This window comes from Typopeltis vanoorti, unplaced genomic scaffold (genome assembly GCF_054136105.1).
Source record: "Typopeltis vanoorti isolate ZY-2024b unplaced genomic scaffold, IOZ_Tvanoo_1.0 HiC_scaffold_24, whole genome shotgun sequence".
In the NCBI taxonomy this organism is placed as follows: domain Eukaryota; kingdom Metazoa; phylum Arthropoda; class Arachnida; order Uropygi; family Thelyphonidae; genus Typopeltis; species Typopeltis vanoorti.
Genome location: NW_028328064.1, coordinates 3,294,570 through 3,315,635, shown reverse-complemented (window position 1 = coordinate 3,315,635; position 21,066 = coordinate 3,294,570). Strand labels below are relative to the sequence as shown.

At 34.3% G+C, this 21,066-nt stretch overlaps 1 protein-coding gene across 2 annotated transcripts in view; it reads left to right on the top strand.

Annotated features, from left to right (window-relative positions):
- Positions 1-21,066, top strand: part of SCAP (SREBP cleavage activating protein) — a 408,865-nt gene that overhangs the window by 316,118 nt on the left and 71,681 nt on the right. For both annotated transcript variants that reach the window (XM_090415224.1, XM_090415223.1), the window contains exon 22: positions 15,025-15,110. In XM_090415224.1, the coding sequence (XP_090271350.1) occupies positions 15,025-15,110 (86 nt within the window). The remainder of the gene's footprint in view (positions 1-15,024; positions 15,111-21,066) is intronic.

Genomic DNA, 21,066 nt, shown 5'->3' with positions numbered 1-21,066 from the left:
TTGTTCCTCTGTCCAGGCTTTCTGAACTATGCAGAGCAGCCACTGCAAGACTCTTATACCACCATACTTCAGCATTTCTGGTAGAATATCATCTACTCCTAATGACTTTTTCTACTTCATGTATGGATATGTGACTGCATGCTTAGTCAGTGTTTTTTTACCACTGTGCTGTCATCACTGCTTCTTTCATTTAGCAATTTTTGTAATTACTCCATACTTACTCTGTACCATTTTCATGTAACCTTTATCATCTCTAATTCTTTCTACAGCACTATTTCCTCCATTTCTGATTTTCTTCAACAACAACCTCCTGAATATCTTGCTACCTTCTTGATATTTATTTTCTCTGTTCCTACCAAAGTCTTCCCATGACTTTTGTTTAGCTAATTTTACACAGTGTTTAGCTTTCTTACATTTGTCTCTGTATTCTCTAAGAGCACAAGCTGACTAATTTTCCAGGAATTTTTGATATGCTTTCTTCTTTTCTTTCACTGTCTCTTTAACTTCCTGTTGTTAATTTAAAGATCTTTATATAGAAAGGATATTATCATAATATTAATCCTACCATAGAGATGATCTCTAACAATTATTTTTTTAATTCTGAGTATACCTATATATTATTATATGCACAAGGGTTCACTCCAATTGGTGCAATGACCTCTTTTTTACTATTTCTTTCAGAATCCAAATAAATCACTAACTCAAGACCAAAATACAAAATAAACACATTTAATATAACAAAAACAATATATATATACACTTCAAACAAATATTACATAACTAACTACAAATTAATTGGATCCAAGGCCTTTTAAAAATAAACTTACACTTAAGACTAGACTAAACAGTTTGTTTGCACAATGACAAAATGTTCATAGTCAGTTTCTCTCTCTGTGAAGGCCCTTTTCTGAAGATATATGACTTTATTCTTCATTTTTATAAGATCCTTTCTCATCACTTATGTAGCACACATTAATTCTTCCGAACTTAATTCTGTCTCTTTTCTTCAGTAGAAATAATAGTCAGATCCAGCGTCCTTAATATAGATGAAACTTCCTAATCAGCGTTTTCTCAAACATTCCTTTAGAACGTAAATAGCTAATTCTTCTTTTATTCACTAAATGCTTATTGACAGTCTTAACTCTTCCAATTAAAAAAACTTACAGTTCTATGATTCCCTTTTCGGAATCTCCTATAAATCTTCCAATTAGCATTTCCTCCAATATTCCTTTTAAAACGCCTATAGCAATATTTCCCTTTTATTTATCAATACTTATTCTACTTTGAAACTTAATTGTTCCATGATTCCTTTTTCGGAATATACTATTAATTTTCCTCTGACTGTCACAAAAAAAAAAAACTCAAGTTCCTCTGAATCTAAATATCTGCCGGCCTGTGTTCTAAATTCTTCCGAACGCTTTCTTGTTTATTTCTCTCATTGCTTTGATACCGAACTTGTCAGCTATCAATCACACATCAAACTTCTTGGCAAGCATGCGCACTTCTTGAAATTGGCAAGCAAGAAACTAGGTGTAATGGCTGGCACGTTGTCTCCGTTAGCGACAAGAGAATGTCTTCATAAAACACAACTTTTGATAATTTTAAATTACAATAAAATTCTTGTAAGTAATACAAATGTCAAATCCAGTAAGTACATAAATTTTTAACTGCTTTACATATCATTTTTGACAAAACAATTTCAATAATGGGCACATCGCAAGTGCCGACAATGCGTGTTATGAAACTAAAACTAATAAACATTCTAACATAAACAATACTTAAAAATATTCAGAATTTTAAATTATGATTATTTTTACACTGTGTCCACCATGGAGTTCTGAATTTTTTATCCTTGCAGACAACCTCACCACATGCCTCTGAATCAATCAGTGTTTTCTTTGGGGCTTGCCACTGAATCTCCAAGGTTTGGTTCCTGTGCTCAAACTCTTTCATTTTCTCTTGAATGATGTTTGCGTATTTTAGTCTACAGTTCCATCTGAGAGCTGCTCAACTTTTATTTGCTTTAAAACTTTCTTACATGTTCTCCTTTTCAAAATGAAATTCAATTTTATCCTGCTCAAGATTTAAATGGTAATCACTTCCAATTTCAAATCCTCTGTGCACTCTGGTGTCCTGCACCAGATCAACTTAATAAGGGTGACTGAAACAAAAAAAGACAAAAACTAGTGAGATCATTCTAAGCAATAAATACAAAATGCTATATTCAGGCAATAACAATTAGAGAAAAGGGGTAGCTATAGTATTCAACACTAAATACAAGCCTAATTTTCTTGAATGGCAAGCAGTATCAAGGTGATTACTTCCAATTTCAAATCCTCTGTACACTAGTGTACTGCACCTTATTATTGAGAATTATTGAGAAAACATCTTTTCTCAATAATTCTTGAGAATTATTGAGAATATTATTGAGAAAACATCGCTATCAACAATATTATAGTCAATGAAATTTTTCTTATTCCTTGCCTCTTCTTTCTATGTGAATTTCTGCACATTTTTATGCTAGAACATCTCTTGCATTACTACTGTTTTCATTGCCAAGAACCTCAGTCTCTTCAATACCACTCTCCTAATCTTTTACTTCATCTCTTGCTTACATCATACACTGCACTTCCATCTATCAGTAGTTTCTCCAGTTCACTTACTCCAAAGCCATTTAAATGCCATCCATCACGTCTGTTTTTCCTTCAGATACATACATCCACAAACTGCATTCTCTTCTATAATAAATTTAGTTTAATCCTTTATCCAAGTGTGAGCAATCAAAGTTTGCACCTGAAAGTATCTTCAGGACTGGGGTAAGATGGTACGACACCGGGCAACTCATTGCAAAGGTGGAACAAGCTAACATCACTCCTATCTCAGTATCTCCCATAATGCAAAAATCATCTCCTTGCGGATATGTATAATGCTATGCATTAAGTCCTGAAGATACTTTCAGGTGCAAACTTTGTTTGCTCACACTTGGATAAAGGATTAAACTAAATTTATTATAGTCTAACCAAGTGAAAAATAAACTTTCAACTGCATTCTCTTCTTCTTACATAGGTCTGCCAGCATATCATTTGTGATTCTGGCTCTCCATCTCAACTCATCATTGTCATACCTTGGCAACACACTGTGACAACCTTTCCTACTATAGTGTTATCATTCACTCTCCTCAATAATGATATCCACACTTACATTCTCCTTATGTCCACTTAAATCATTTGTCCTTCCCCCCATAACCACCTCTAATTCTCTTGCTCATTTCCTCATGCACAAAGAATGAATTATCTTGCTCATTCTCCCTCCTGGATAGCAGACCTTATGGACTTTCTCCTTAACCAATCCTCTAGCAATGGAACCACCATACACTGCTATTCTTGAATTAGTCATCACCTCCTTTACCCTTTTTTCTTTCATTCTATTCTTTTGCACACTTTCATTTGTTTTCACTAAACATCTAATATCACTCTGCATATTCATTTCATTTTGCATAACTCTTTCTTCAAATCTTACATTCCAGCATTTTCACTGTCTGTCTCTCCCTTAGTCTCACACCCTCTCATTCTGCCACATCTTACTTCCATTTCCTCATTTATATTTCCTTTCACTCCCTTATTACTTATTTTCTTATGTGTATGTGTATACTGTATTGCTTAACTTAATTTTTGCACATACATATTATTTACTAATTGATCTTTGACTATTTATGTATTCTGTAACTTTTGGTCTTGTGTACTGCTAATCTTTGCTATGATGCAGTAGAACCTTGCTGTTCTTGTGCCAATAAACCAACACCAACCAACAAAAAATGGGTCTTGCTTTCCATACCACTTCCACTGGACACAATGTACTCTGGCATAAAATGACGATGTCATACATAGAAAACAACAGTTATATAAGAAAATTTAAAGAAGCTGCTAATATGCTAAAAAACCCAACCCAATGCAATAAAATCAAGGTTTAATTCTCCATCAAGTGTGGTCAGCTCTAATAAAAAATCTACCTCAATCTGAGCTCGGACTGTATGAACGAGAACAAGAACACGTGACATCGTCCAGTATTGTTCAACGTCAATAACGTTATATATCTGCATTCTGTTATTTGAGTTTTATGAATAGCCAGACAATTTATTAATTCTCTTGTTTAAACTTTAAGTTATACTATTTACCCCCTGAAGATGTAAATCCTACGATTTACAAAACTTGTCGGAACTATTATTTCAGTGTTTTATAAAACCGAATAATAAAAAATGTGGTGTAATCACCGAAATATATCTTTTAAAAAGTGTTTATTGTTGAAAATTGTCTTGGTTTTCTGGAAAGCCCATTAAAAATCATAAGTGTGTTAATCTCAAGCTGAGCACTTTATTTTCTGGTGAGTTACATTACATAATTAATATGTAATATGCTTTTTTTTTATGTAAAAAAATATATTTTTATAGTAATGGCCACAAACTGCAATGAAAGGGAAAAACCAACACTGAAAAGAAAATTTATTTCTCTCGAAGAAAAAATTAAAATCTTGGATCTGTTTAAAAATGGAGAAAAACCAGGAGCTGTTGCAAGGACTTTGAATTTAAACGAATCAACAATTTGAACAAACAAAATGAACATAAAATCTGAGAAAGTGTTTATTGATGGGTCAATGGTAAGTGCAAAGCACATTACTCGTGTATGCAATATTCTAATAGGAAAAATAGAGAAATCTCTAATGATTTGGATAGAAGATTGCACTCAGAAGAAAATTCCTTTGGATGGAAATCCTATTAAACAAAAAACTCTCACAGTTTATAAAAACATGTATGATGTTTATACCGATCATATTATCCAATTTTATTACCAATCACCAACCTTTGCCATCAAAGGATGGTTGATTGGTAGAGCCTCTGCTACTAATGGCTCGTTAAAAGTTAAGCAAGTTTGAGTGCGGTTAGTAGTCGGAAGGGATCAATCGTTTGATGCTGTTGCCACACTCTCCCTCGATGAGTCTTTGGACTCCCTGGAGGTGTCACATAATAATAATTATGATGCAGACCAGGTGTTCAATGCAGATGAATCTGGGTTATATTGGGGGGAAAATGCACCTATATTTCAAAAAATGAAAGTCAGTTCCTGGATTCAAAGTTTCTAAAGATAGAATTACTCTACTGTTTTGTAGTAATGCATTAAAATTAAAGATTAAAATATGCACTTTAATTTATTTTGCCTAAAACATTTATGCATAATGTGCAATGAAGTTTATGTACAATTTGTAAATTTATAATTTTATACTATGTATTTGTTTCATAATTTTTTCATAACTTTCATATATTTTCATAACTTGCATGATTTACCCGAATTAAATAAAAATATTTTTTTATTGGATATCATTATTGTTTATATAATTTTAAAAAAAAATGATTTCAGAACATAACCCTACTTTTTCTATGTGATCTGAGTCTTGCATAACGTGATTTATATAACGCAGCATTTCTATGGAACATAACATCCGCATTATACGAGGGTTACCTGTATTTATTAGTGTGTTTTTATTTTCCATGTGATCCTTTGTGCCCATGTTTTTGCTACTTTTGCAAAATTCTCCCAAACTTTTTCTTGCTGCCTGCCATCATTTCCGTGACCTTGACCTATCATTTTTTGTGGTGAAATCCAGTTATTAGAATACATGATTTGTATATGTTTTACATATATTACATTCCATATTACATCACCAAAAACTTGGCCACTGCTTTCTCAATTAACCTTTGCCCAAAAGATGTCAGTCAGTTCAAATCCTTCTGCATCACTTTTATTTCCTATTGGCCTCAATGTATGAATCCTCTGAGCCACTCTGGAATCAATAAACTTTTGCTTAATAAAGTTTTGTAGCATAATGATGATAATGTTTTTTTTTTTTTTTCTTTCAGTCTGTATTTTGAAATATATCCCTTTCATTACAGTTTGTCGCCATTACCATAAAAATATTTTTTTTTACATAAATAAAAGCATTACATATTAATTATGTAATTAATTGGTCTGTGTTGTTGGCTAGCCATGGTGGTGGTGGAACTAGATATATTTCTTGTACTCCTCAGTTTGAGTATTTCTTGTATTCTTAATTTATTCATAATAAGCCAGCTCGTATGTTCAGAGAATCTAGTAGATACTTAGGTAATCTAGGTAATAGACTTGTTCAAGTGACTTAGAAGATAAGCATACCTGCCAGCTCTCATGGTTTTTTTTTGGTTTTTTTTATTGTGAATCCTACCCATGAAGGGCAGTTAGCCTATAGTATATTATATTAGTATCATGGGTGGACTAAGGGTTAAATAATACTAGAAATAAAATATGGAATATTTTTCAGGCTTCTAAAAGGATGGTGGTCTCACATTGGGCAACGAAATTCATCTCCTACCTAACGAATGTGGATGGGCTGGAAATTTGGGATTTAGCCGACCAGATTGTATTCTTATTGGTTAAACCAAAATAAAATAAAAAAAATGATGGTACAACATGACAAAATTTCATGCCATGTGGGGCATCGCCCGTTTAAACAAGGCCCCCATTGTTTTTGCCAGGGAACCAGGGCGAAAAGTCAGCTACTGGAACAAAACAAATCTGAAAACACACCCCAACTAAACATCACCAGAGTTAAAGATTGGTACTATCAACATAAGAAGCCCGAATGGCAAAGAAATGGAGCTAGCTGAGGAATTAGATAAGTACCAGCTCGACATAATAGGGGTGACTGAAACATCTCCACCATCATCATCATCTTCCGATTAATGTTAGCATACCTTCTTGCCTCAGAAATGCCCTTCCAGTAAGCAAGACATCGATGCAACCTTTAATATTTTATTTTGAAATTTTTCATATCTCCTATCTAAACTTTTTGTATGAGTTTGTTTTTATATTCTGTTTGTTTGAATTAAAAGAAAGAGCACAATAGTTTCTGTAACTTATTATTACAGTATAGTGGTATTATTATTGTTGTTGTTATTATTATTATTATTGCCACATAAATGAAATCACAACATACTTCCACCAAAACACATCATCATCATCATCATCATCAAATTCCTGCCATGTACCCTCAAGGGGTGTACAGGATATGACAGTACTAGATGAAAAAATTACATCATTACTAACTTCCTATCTACAATTTTCCTCCAAATCAGTCTGTTACTTGTCAAGACTCCAATATTATCATATCTTATATTTCTATCGTCTAAGGCACTTTGTACCATATCCATCCACCTATATCTTGGTCTTCCTCTGGGTCGTTTTCCTGCCAACCTGGCAGAGAACACTTGTTTTGCTAATCTTTCCTCTCCCATTCTATTTAAGTGACCATACCATCTGAGATTAGCTCTGCTAACGCATTCCTGGATGCTGACAATGTCAAGTTCTTTCCTAATATCCTCATTTTTAATATGATATTGCCATTGATGCCATCTGTTCACGCCTCTAATCTTTCTCAGGACTCTCATATCTGCGGTCTCTAGTCTTTGGTCAAGTGTTTTACTTCTGACCCAGCTCTCAGATCCATAAGTTAAAATTGGTTTGAACACAGTCTTGTATACAGCTAATTTAGTGTTCCGACTAATTTCTTTCTTATTCCATATGAATTTATTCAACTGACTTCCCACGATACCAGCTTTGCTGAATCTGTTGTCTATTTCTATATTTAGTTTACCATCTTCAGTAAAAATTGTGCCTAAGTAGCTGAAATGTTTTACTTGTTCCACAGGTTCTCCATTCACAACACAGTTGACATTTTCAATGATTCTGCCTATTTTCATTGTCTTTGTCTTTTTATTGCTGACCTTCATACCGTATCTATTACAACAGCTATTCAATTTAGTCAGAGAATCTTGCAGACTTGTAACGGATTTATTTAGAAGTATAACATCATCCGCATAAAGCAAAGAGCTGACATTAACATCTCCAATTTTGATATCAGGTTTAATACCACATTCCTTCATAATGTGATCCATATAGATAATGAATAACAGAGGGGATAATGTACATCCTTGTCTCACACCAGATTTAACATTAAACCATCTTCCTGTACTTCCTTCAATTCTAACTGCTGACTCACAACTCAAATAAAGACTAAGTATTGCTTGATATAATGCCCCATTGACACCATATAACTGCAGCGTATTGAATAGCTTCTCTCTTGGCACCTTGTCATATGCCTTTTCCAAATCGACAAAACTTAAATACAGATCTTTGTTATATTCCCATGCTTTCTCGACTATTTGTCGTAAAGTGAAGATCTGATCCTGACATCCTCTATTTGTCCTGAATCCAGCTTGTTCTTCACCAAGCTTTTCTTCCACAATTCTTCTCAACCGTTTCTCAAGTATACTTGCATAGATCTTGCCAGGAACACTCAGTAGGGAAATACCTCTGTAATTCTCACATTCAGTTTTATTTCCCTTTTTATATATGGGTACTATGAGAGCTCTACTCCAATCATCGGAAATTCGTCCCTCTGTCCAGGCTTTCTGAACTATGCAGTGCAGCCACTGTAAGACTCTTATACCACCATACTTCAGCATTTCTGGTCGAATATCATCTACTCCTGCTGCCTTTCCACATTTCAAGCCTTTGATGGCTTTTTCTACTTCAAGTATGGATATGTATTCCTGACTGCATGCCTGGTCAGTGTTTTTTATCACTGTGCTGTCATCACTGCTTGTTTCATTTAGCAGTTTTTCAAAGTAATTACTCCATACTTCAAGGATATCTTTTTCTCCTGTTTTCATTTCACCTTTATCATCTCTAATTCCTTTTACAGCACTCTTTCCTCCATTCCTAAGCTTCTTCAACAACCTCCAGAATATTTTGCCTCCTTCTTGATATTTATTTTCTATATTCTTGCCAAAGTCTTCCCATGACTTTTGTTTAGCTAGTTTTACACACTGTTTAGCTTTCTTACATTTGTCTCTGTATTCTGTAAGAGTAAAAGCTGACTTATTTGCCAGGAACTTTTGATATGCTTTCTTCTTTTCCTTCACTGCCTCTTTAACTTCCTGTGTCCACCAGGGAGTTCTGATTTTTTTATCTTTGCACACAACCTCACCACATGCCTCTCTGGCAGAATCAATCAATGTTTCCTTCAGAGTTTGCCACTGAATCTCCAAGGTTTGATTCCTGTTCTCAAACTCTTTCATTTTCTTTTCAATAATATTTCTGTATTTTAGTCTACAGTTTACATCTGAGAGCTGCTCAACTTTTATTCGCTTTAAAACTTTCTTACATGTTATTCTTTTCAATATGAAATTCAATTTTATCCTGCTCAAGACTAAATAGTGATCACTTCCAATTTCAAATCCTCTGTACACTCTGGTGTCCTGCACCAGGGAGAAAACATCACTATCAACAATAACATAGTCAATGAGACTTTTCTTATTCCTAGCCTCTTCTCTCCATGTTAATTTGTGCACATTTTTATGTTGGAACATGGTGTTAGTAATAACCAGTCCATGTCCTGAGCAGAAATCCAACAGATATTTGCCATTATTATTAGCTTTGCTCTTTTCTCCAAATTTTCCCAAAATATTTTTGTATGTCTCACAATCATTTCCTACTCTACTATTTAGATCCCCAACAAGGACCAACTTTTCCTTTTTCATTGTGTCAGTTGCTTTTTCTAAAGCCTCAAAAAATTCCTCCACTTCTACCTTAGTAGAACCTTCTGTGGGACCATAGGCACAAATAAGTCTCATTGTCCAGTTCCCCATTCTCATATTTGCCCACATTACTCTACTTGAGACTGACTGCCATTCAAGAAGATTAGCCTCGTATTTTGTGTTGAATACTATGGCTACTCCTTCTTTTCCTTGATTGTTATTGCCTGAATATAACATTTTGTATTTATTGCTCAGAAAGATCTCACCAGTTTTGGTCTTTTTTGTTTCAGTCACCCCTATTATGTCGATCTGGTACTTATCTAATTCCTCAGCTAGCTCCATTTCTTTGCCATTCAGGCTTCTTACGTTGATAGTACCGATCTTTAACTCTGCTGATGTTGAGTTGGGGTTTGTTTTCAGATTTGTTCCAGTAGCTGACTTTTCGCTGTTCGCCCTGGTTCCCTGGCGAAAACAACGGGGGCCTTGTTTAACCGGGCGACGCCCCAGCCGGCATGAAATTTTGTCATGTTGTACCATCATTTTTTATTTTGGTTTAACCAATAAGAATACAATTTGGTCGGCTAAATCCCAAATTGCCAGCCCATCCTCGTTCGTTCAGTAACAAAGTAGATACCCAACAGGGTGCACCACGAGAAGGTGAGGATTGGACATTAGGTCAGAAGCCCTGGTCGGTTCTCCGCATTCCTTTAAAGGCTATGTGGAGGTCTCCTCTCAGTTATACAGCTTTGACCCTTAAGCACCCCCCACCACCACCAAAACACAGATGCTGATAATACACAACCCAAGAATCACGCTCCCCGTATCACTATTGATACACTGTCACACATATCGCTACATTAACAACAAAAATACCTGCCAATGTTCCAAAATCAAACCTGTTACACATGCAAAATACCTCAGTCTCTATATAGATTCCCACCTTAAATGGACAAAACATATAGAATACCTACACACCAAACACCAGATCATCACAGCAAAACTCTTCCAAGTTAAAGACATTATTCCATCCAACATAAAAAAAATCCTATATCACGGTATCTGCAAATCCCTACTCAGATACGGAATAACAGTCTATGCAAACATATCAAACAGCTACCTAACAAAATTAGAAACATTACACAGGAAAATTGTGTCAACAGTGATCCGGACACCTTACACGCAACAACCAATATCTGACAAGCACATGGTGATACACAGAATTCAGCATTAAAAACCTGAAACACTACATGACATTAACAAGGAATTACTTCAAAATCACCTATCGAAACAACAGAGACACACATCGTATGACACGACCTACAACAACAACTCTACATCCCTACACCCTTCAACAATTCATACGGTTCTTTTGTGAGATCACATCAGATACCCACGCAACTCAACAACCTACCAAGAAATTTAAAACACATAGATAACTACAGAACATTAAAACACGAACTCTGGAAAATATACCAACAAAGTTAATATACCATTAGCACTAATATACACACATCACAAATCAGCATCCAATGCCAACATCCCATACATAAACAGTAGCAACAACATAAATAGTGAAGCCTAAATCCCACTCTCTTCACAAAAGCTAACCCAAGCTTTGAAGTAGGTGGGATTAACTCGCCTCACTCACCCACACGTAATCCTTATAACCAAAGAAGCAGATTATGTAATAAAACAGTTAGTAAAGTATACAACAATAAAGAAAGATAATACTGAAGATACTGATTATTATGTGATAATATCATTAATATAATACTCTTATGTAACATGAAAAAATAATGTAATAAATTATTCTTATAATTAAAAAATTATATAAACAAAAAATTCTAAATCTTCATTGTTAACATTAGAAGAACATGTGTTGTATATACATAATATAGAGGCAAAAAAAACACCATTAAAAATTTTAGTTGAAATCAATGTAGAAAATGCAGCACTTAGAGCTGAATTCTGTAAAATTATAAGTTGCAGTGTCACTTGTATGTCTATTGTATGTGTAAATATTTTAGCAATCAATAAATTACTATTACTATAAAAAAAAAGGGAAAAAAACATATGAGCCATTATAGTATTGTTGTTATTATTATTATTACTGCATATGCACTGTTCATCAGGGATCCGAGTTACATACAAATCTAACTAAAAGGCATTCTCGGGAATGTGCCTGTATTTATTGAATACACATATTGCAGAAACCAAATGTCTGTGCGAGAATGGGAGGCCTGAGTTGGTAAGAGATGGGTCATTAATAATTCTAATTGCTCTTCTCTGTATTGAGTCAGGCATTTTGAGGGAGCTTTTAGGGTTCCCACTCCAAATGTGAGAGCAATATTCAATAGTTGAGTTGATTTGTGATTTGTATAAGGTTAACAGCTGTTCAGAGGTGAAGTAACATCTTGAGTAAAAGAGAAATCCTAATTTTTTAGAAGCTGAGAATGCAATGATTGCGATGTGTAGATGTCAGGATAATTCCAAGAAAAGAAATCTCATCTTGTCTGGAAATTTGGGTGTTGTCAAAAGTAATACTGGGTGAGACGAAAATGGTTCTTTTTTTGGGAGAAATAAGACAGAAGTGGATTTTATTAGCATTGAAACTGACAAGGTTATCTGAACCTCATTGGAGGATGGCTTGGAGATCAGAATTGAGAGCAGTGGTGGTTGATGTTCTGTAGGTTGAGGTGAGTTGTGTAGAGTAAGATTTATCAAATGAATGGTAGGAGTGCAATGTGCTGTCATCTGCAAAACTGTGTATTGGTTGGAGGTGAACTGAAGTTGTTCTGCAATGAATTTGGTGCTTGAATTGGTTTTAGGTTCAATGGTTGAAGAGAAACATCTCCATTTCTACATTATAATTTGCTCTTATTGGCAAAAATGATTTGATATTATGCTTTTATATATATATATATATATATAGTGATTATTCACTGTATATATATATACACACACACACACACACAGTGGTGAGCTATGGAAATTTTAACAAAGGGCTCGTATTGTCGAGGGGAAAAAAAAAAAGCCGCATTCCACACAAAAACTTTTACTTCTATTAATACAGCTTCTGTATTAATAGAAGCTTCTGTACAAATTCCAATAAAAAAAAAGTATGAGAGGACAATCTACCTCTAAAGGCTATCATTTTTAAACAAATATTTCATGATCTAAACATGAAATATTTGCACACAATCAACTGTGTTAATTTCTCTTACATAAGAAAAAGATTTTCTAATTATCAAAATATAATAAGAATGAAATATTTTATAATCTTCTATAAAAGATTTGATTGGCTACTGGTTTTACCATACAGTTGGCTACCAGAAGGATGAAGAGTAAAGATAGAGCATGCGCTTATTTTATTTTCAAACTTGGGCACTTTGTTATAGAGGAGTTGAAACAATAATTCCAAATAATCTATACACTGCCGAATAGACTCGTTTTTGTTAGGTTACCGTATGAGTTTCTCGCTTAATATGTTTCAAAAAAAAAATTTTTTTTTTTTTTGAAAAAAAGTAAACAAGAAAAACAAGGGGCTCGCAAATTTAAGAAAAATTTAACAAAGGGCTCTCGTGAGCCCCCATGAGCCCCTTATAACTCACCACTGTATATATATATATATATATATATATATATGTTAAAGATGCCAAGCTATTTTAAACCTGGTTTTACTCCATTTCCCAAGTAAGCAAACAGACAAATAAGTCAAGTTTGCGCCTGCATGTATTGCAAGTCTAGCTGACCCTTAAAGTAGTACAAGTCTAGGCAACTCATGGTAAAGATGGAATAAGCTCTGATCACTATTCTTAATATTTAGCCTTAATGCAAAGCCCATCTCCCTGAGGAGATGTATGATGCTATGCATTAAAGGCAAGGGGCCACTACCCAGACCAGTTTCAACCTTTATTGAGGTCTCATCAGTGGGAGCCAGGCTTAGAAATACCAAGGTTAAGTAATACAGAGCTTATAAGTATTTTACCAAAACAAGTTAATAAGGTGCTTTGACCTTATTTAATAAAAATCTCAGGATGAGAGATAAATGTAGAAAGTTTTTTACCTTGGGCATAGCATCATACGTCTCCTCAAGGAGATGAGCTTTGCATTAAGGCTAAATACTAAGAATAGTGATCAGAGCTTATTCCATCTTTACCATGAGTTGCGTAGACTTGTACTACTTTACGAGTCACCTAGACGTGCAATACATGCAGGCACAAACTTGACTTATTTATCTGTTTGCTTACTTGGGAAATGGAGTAAAACCAGGTTTAAAATAGCTTGGCATCTTTAACATATATTATACCCAAGGTAAAAAACTTTCTACATTTATCTCTCATTCTGAGATTTTTATTTAATAAGGTCAAAGCACCTTATGGTAACTTGTTTTGGTAAAATACTTATAAGCTCTGTATTACTTAACCTTGGTATGTCTAAGCCTGGCTCCCACTGATGAGACCTCAATAAAGGTCGAAACCGGTCTGGGTAGTGGCCCCTTGCCTTTAATGCATAGCATCATACATCTCCTCAAGGAGATGGGCTTTGCATTAAGGCTAAATATTAAGAATAGTGATCACAGCTTATTCGATCTTTACCATGAGTTGCATAGATAGACTTGTACTACTTTATGGATCACCTAGACTTGCAATACATGCAGGCGCAAACTTGACTTATTTGTCTGTTTGCTTACTTGGGAAATGGAGTAAAACCAGGTTTAAGATAGCTTGGCATCTTTAACATATATTATACCCAAGGTAAAAAATACTTATATATACTTGTGCAGGTTTTATTGGGAAAACTGTTGAAAGGATATGATGATAATGATAATTCCTCTAGAGCACAGTAGAGTTTTTAATAAAATTTAGTATTCAGAATTACTTTAAAAGTTGTTTAAACTTTTAAAGTAAAGATAGTTGGACCATTTTACTGGCAGAATTAGGCAAAACAGAGTGTTTCATGTCTTAAATGGCTTTATGCTGAAAAGATATGATTATGGTGTACTCTACAAAAATGATATTATAGCATACATTTCTGTGATTTTATGTAGCATTTCCTTATTTATTTAAATTAGTATTGAGTAAGACTAATTTCACTTTAAAATTATATAGGTAAGCAGGTACAATAACTTATAGATAGAAGATATATTTTCCAGTAGTATTTCCTGGTGAAAATTAAGTAAAAATTATATCTTTTACATAAATCCAAATTTAATTGTCAAAACATTATATGTTTAATTTATTAAACCAAAAAGAGAATTCTTACTTTATAATTAATTCCTTTTTGTTATAAATATCAAGATTTCATTCCAGAACTATTAAAATTTAAAGATTTGTAAATACATGTCTGAGATTAATTATATTTATATCCTGTTTGCTTTGCTTTCCTATCTCCAACAGCTGTGGGAGGCTTTTACTGGGAATTTGAAATATGTATATGAAGAAAGTAAATTTGGAATTACAGCAGTATGCTTATTTGGAAACAGGTGAGTATTATTATCTCAAAGTTAAATGGGAAAAATTTGTAAAATTCTCTTTCTTCATAGTTATTATGAAATAATTTATAAAGGTATTTAAAATAAAAGAAATACTGTTAAGAAGTCAACTAAGTACTAATTTTAATTTTATAAGGTAAGATGATTAGAGCCTTAAGAAAAGATTGTTAAATAGGAAAAAATCTTGTTGAATAATATAAAGTAATAAATAGCTTTATGGAACATATGCAGCAGACATATTTAAATAACTTTTACAGCTTACATGTAACAAAAATTGTATGGAATTTATTGAAAAACTCCAGTATATTTCAAATAAAGTTAGGGAGATAGTCTGTTTACTACATTCAGAAGATAAATCAAAATAATGAGCATAAATCATGCATATATTAGCTTGTGTCTCAATCACAGCTGAAGTATATGATATTATAGCATACAATTCTGTGATTTTATGTAGCATTTCCTTATTTATTTAAATTAGTATTGAGTAAGACTAATTTCACTTTATTTATTATTGTTATTTGTTATTATTGTACACGCACTTCCGTGGCATCCAAGCTCTCATTATGGGAGACCCAAACTATCCACACAATCTATCATACCTCTCCTTAAACTCATTAACAGACAAAGCCCCTACTAACCACACCTTTATTCAACTTCCAGGAATGACTTCTTGTTCTGGCTCCTCTAGCCAAGTGCTGAAACATTTCCCCTGCATCAATCCTACAAACCTTTAAGGAACTAAAATGTTTCTATCATATCCTCTCTTTTCCTCCTATGAGCCAACCTCTGTAATCCATGCACCCTCAATCTATCCTCATAGGGAACATTCCACAGACCGTTCACCATCTTGGTTGCTTACCTCTGAATCTTCTCCACTGCTTCCTCATCCTCAAGAAACTCAGGAGACCAGACCTGAGCATAATAATCGAGATGTGAATGTATCAAGGCCTTATAAAGAGAAATAACAACTTATCTCTACTTGTTAAATGTGTTCTTTAACAGCCAAGTAATCTTATGGGCTACCTTAGCAATATGCCCTCTGAACTTTAACTCTCTACCACAACCCCTAAATCTCTAGCTTGAAGTACATTTCCATCAGTGTGGTACACAGCTTGTAATCTATTTATCCCAACACGCATAACTTTACATTTCCTGACATTAAACTGACACTCGTTATCTTTAGTCCGTACTGACAGCCTATTTAAATCGTCCTGCAAGCTCTCAACATCACCTTGATTAACTATTACTCTACCTAATTTTTCATCACCATCAAAAAACTGAATATTTCCTTTCAAGTTATTTCCTACATCATTTATGTACAAATTAAACAGTAGTGATCCCAGCACTGAACCTTGCAGCACACCATAAGTCACTTGTTTTCACCTCAATTCAGCCCCTCTATATACCACATTTTGATATCTGTCTAGCCGCTATCCTCTTATCCACATAACAGAGTTCTATGATATTCAAATGCCTTTGCAAAATCCAGCAGAATCATCGTGTAGCCATTTCCTTTAATTGAACTCAGCTGTTACTGTATTATAAAAAGTTAGTGAATTACTAAGGCATGACTGACCCTTAACAAAGCCATGTTGCCTCTCATACAGTATCATACTTTTATTCACCCATTTTTGAATTCTCTTTTTGACCAATTTTTCCAGTACTTATCACCACTCCTGAGATAATGATTGGTCTATAATTTGCTAATGCAGTCTTAGAACCTCCCTTATGCAAGGAAATTGCATTCGTGTGGGAAAGGAACCTTGCTTGAAAATATCGGTTTTGTCCAGCTGCAGTCATGATGTTTTAGTACATGGTTCACCCAATTGATTTAGTTGGTTTCAGGCTGTAATTTTGAAATAAGTTTTGCTCTGAATACTCTGGTTTTTATTATTATTGTTATCCAAGACCTTCAAGGAGTCAAAGTTCATCGAGGGAAGTCACAGATTACCCACACCAGCTGGCATACGTTCTCTTAAACTCATTCACACTGATGCGCTCACTACTTCAGTAGGCAAACTACTCTGTGAGCAAAAAATCTAGCTCTCATCCCTTTCTTAACCATACACAAACTTAACTTTCACAGATGCTCCCTTATTCTCTTCCCCACCTTCTATATAATGAAAAATTTCATCATTTGAAATTTTTCATTGTATGGAATTGCCCCTCTTCAACTAAATCTTTTTTCCTGTTTATCAGTGTCTGCAATCCACAGCTCTGTTTGTCCTCATAATCTATATTCCATAATCCTAATATCTGTACACAGTAGTCCAGGTGTGGTTGTATCAAACCTGGCAAAGAGGCAAAACGACTTCCTTATCCTTATGTTTGTTTCAACATTTCAGTTATCCTCAGAGTTGTATTTGCAACATTTACAGTGTATCCTTTGAACTTCATTTTTCTATCCACCATAACTCCAAGATTCCTAGCCTCATCAATTTTTTGTAATAATCTAACCAATATAATAATGCCGTTGGAAATCTCATCATGCCAAAGTGCATAACTTTACCATTGCTAACACTGAATTGTCAGCACTTATTATTTGCTCACTGTTCCAGCTTATTCAGATCATTTTGTAAATATATATCAGGTAACATTCCTGATTACCCTGCCTATCTGTGCATCATCAGCAAACAGTTGAACATCAATCAGATCCTTCCAATATGAGTAATGTATAGATTGAACAACAACAGTCCAAGGATTAATCCATGGGGTATGCTACTTGTCACCTTAAATCTGATAGATTCACACCCAACCATTTACCACATTCTGAGCATATGGTGGGTGTGAATTCATCAACTATTCACTTATCCAAGTAAACAACTTATATTCCAATTCCAAATCCAATTTATGTGACAGCCTTTCATTTGGTATCCTATCAAATGCCTTACAAAAGTCTAACAGTATCATAGTGTATCCATTCCCTTTATCCAACTCAACTGTAACATTATTATAAAATATTAGCATATTGCTAAAACATGACCTCCCTTCAGTAAGCCATGCTGTTCTTTGCAAAGTATAGTTTATCTGTCAACCCATTTCTGTATGCTAATTCTCACCAACTTCTTTAAAATTTTTACCACCACTCTAGAGATATTGATTAGGTCAGTAATTAGACATACCAGTTTTTGTACCACCCTTATTTGACAGAAGTGTCATACATTCTTTCCATTCCTGTGGTATCTTTTCTGAGCTGAGACTCAATATATACAGACTTGTCAAGGACCAAGCCATTTCAGCCAAACATTCCTTTAGCACATATGCTGATATCCCATCTTTCCTATTGCTGAATTGTATCTAAGTTATGCAACAGCTATTGAGCCTCATTCTTATGCACCGCTATCTCTTCATCCAGTGTAGTGGTATCATTATGCACCATGTTACATACATGTTTGATAGATATTAATGAAGTGAGTGCTGATTGTTTGAATAATCTCGTTAGCTTCTGACACAAGGATACAATCTGCATTCAGTAAAGTTTCACATTCATGCTTTCTTTTACTTGCAGCTTAACAATAATATTCTTTTGGGTTACCTTTAGCCTGCCCATCCAATTTCTTTTCATACTCCAATTTAGCTTTCTGTTATACTTATAACTTTTCTGGCTTGTTCTTTGTATATTTTTTCATAACTCCTCTCACTTTTATTCTCATGATATTCTTTCCACATCATCTGATACCATTGGACTAAAGATAGTATTCTCCTGAGTTTGCCATCATCTTCATCTATATAGTTCTGCATGCATTCTGTCCTAATTGGAACATCCATATAGTTAGCTACTTCCCAGGATACTACAGCATGATCACTGTCACCAACTGGTAGCAGAACATTCACATTATTAACTGAGATCCCTCTGACACTATGATCAAATTTCGTAACTGATACCATCAGACTAAAGATAGTATTCTCCTGAGTTTGCCATCATTTTCAGCTATATACTTCTGCATTCAGTCTGTCCTAATTGGAACATCCATATAGTTAGCTACTTCCCAGGATACTACAGCATGATCTCCAACTGGTAGCAAAACATTTGCATTATTAACTGAGATCACCTCTGACACTGTGATCAAATTTAACACTCTTTGAACTTTAGTTCCTTACATGTGTTGCTTGAGAAAGTTGTCTCACAACAGATCAGCAAATTCTCCTTGATTCTTATCATTGTATTTCACTGCTGCTTAATCAATGTATGGGTAATTTAAGTCACCTATGTACTCATCAGGGTAATTTGGTGATGCATTTCTCATCCCCAGCAGCTGAACCTACCAGATCTGCAGTAAACATCCACCATATATTTCATCCAGTTAGCCTTGACTTATCACCAGATTGTCTCAAACTCTCTGTTACACAGGGGCGAATATTCCAGGTGTGCTAAGTGTGTGGTGCTCATCCACGAAATATCAGTATCACCGATATATTTTTGCATTTATTCCCGCTAAAGTCTCCCCTAATTGTTTGCAGACTTTGCAGGATTCCTAAAATTAAAAACAATATACAATACTAATGCTTCATTGCCCTCTTCACGAGGATAATGAAGCATTAGTGCTTCATGAAGAGGGCACTTTTCGACACAAACATTGTGTCACATCCACATTAATAGCCCTGGTTTTCAAAATGCATACACCTTTGAAAATATGTAAGGAGGGTGCAGCAGATCAAATTCTTAGCGTTCTAGTATTTTTAAACCACTCAGAAGGCAAGGCTGGGTGAGCTCACATTGAGAGCTCACCTAGCGGCTGTGATTGGTTATTGTGTCAGTCAGTCCAATTGAATGTTGTCACTTGTCATAAGTTGAGCGCTTTCTGTATCCGATGGCTGTATTACAAACAGCTGTTACACATTTTCTGGAACTGAAAATTTGAAAGTTGATATCAGGAGAAAAGACCTAAATGTTTCTCTTGCTTGTGCAGTATAGCATCTGTTGCGGTTGCAAAGTTTTTTAACTTTGCAACCTTAACAGTATAGAGACATTTTTATTCTTGTCTTCAGAAACAACAGACAGTAAAAAAAAATCTATTCCTGAATAAAAATGAATATTCTGTGTATTATAAGACATTGTTGATCTACAAAAAAATACCAGCATATGTGAGATTAATAAGACAGACAAACCGCTGATACTAAAAAAAAAAAAAAAAACTAATGAATGTAGGATTCCTGAAAGTGTAGATAATTGATCAGATGTTATGTACACTGAGTCTCAGTAAACAAAAGAAATTCTTGGAAAACAGCGAAATATACACAAACCAGAGAAATACACAACACATTTTACAAAATGATTTGCTGCTCCATCAAACCATATTTATTTTTAATTATGCCATCATAAATTCACTTATTCATGTCTAGACTTTATAGAATCGTGCTATTCGCTCTACCCAGCAACTTATAGGACACACACACATATTGCAAATGTCAGTTATTAATAATTTGTGTATCATTAAAGAAAGTATTTCTACTCACACTTATTCTTTCCTTTCATTTCCTATTCTCACGTCTTATAAATGATGGTTCAGATATTTTCATCTTTGAGTATTTCAAATATACCAACCAAATATAGCATTCTCCTTAATTGTTGTTTTCTAATAAATTCTAAAACAAACAGATTGTTTCCCCACTCTACGCAGAAGTATTCAAAGTTATCCTGCAATTAATTGCATTGGACCAATTAAGATGAGCACTGATACGCTTTTCTGTCTTAAAATTTTATTATGAGTTGGCCTGTTTCAGCCCACGACAGGGTAGAACACATGTTTTATTGCAGCAATGAAACACGTGTTTGGTTCATCTTTTTTTGATTTTTATGAAAAAAATGTTCATTACTGTTGTGAACAGCAACCTGTTCGTTAACCCTCTGTGTCTAGTGAGTCACTGAATGAAGTGTGAATTGTAATTTTGTAGTGAAACAAATTTAAACAGAAAAATACATTTTTAAAAGGTAAGAGTATGTAAT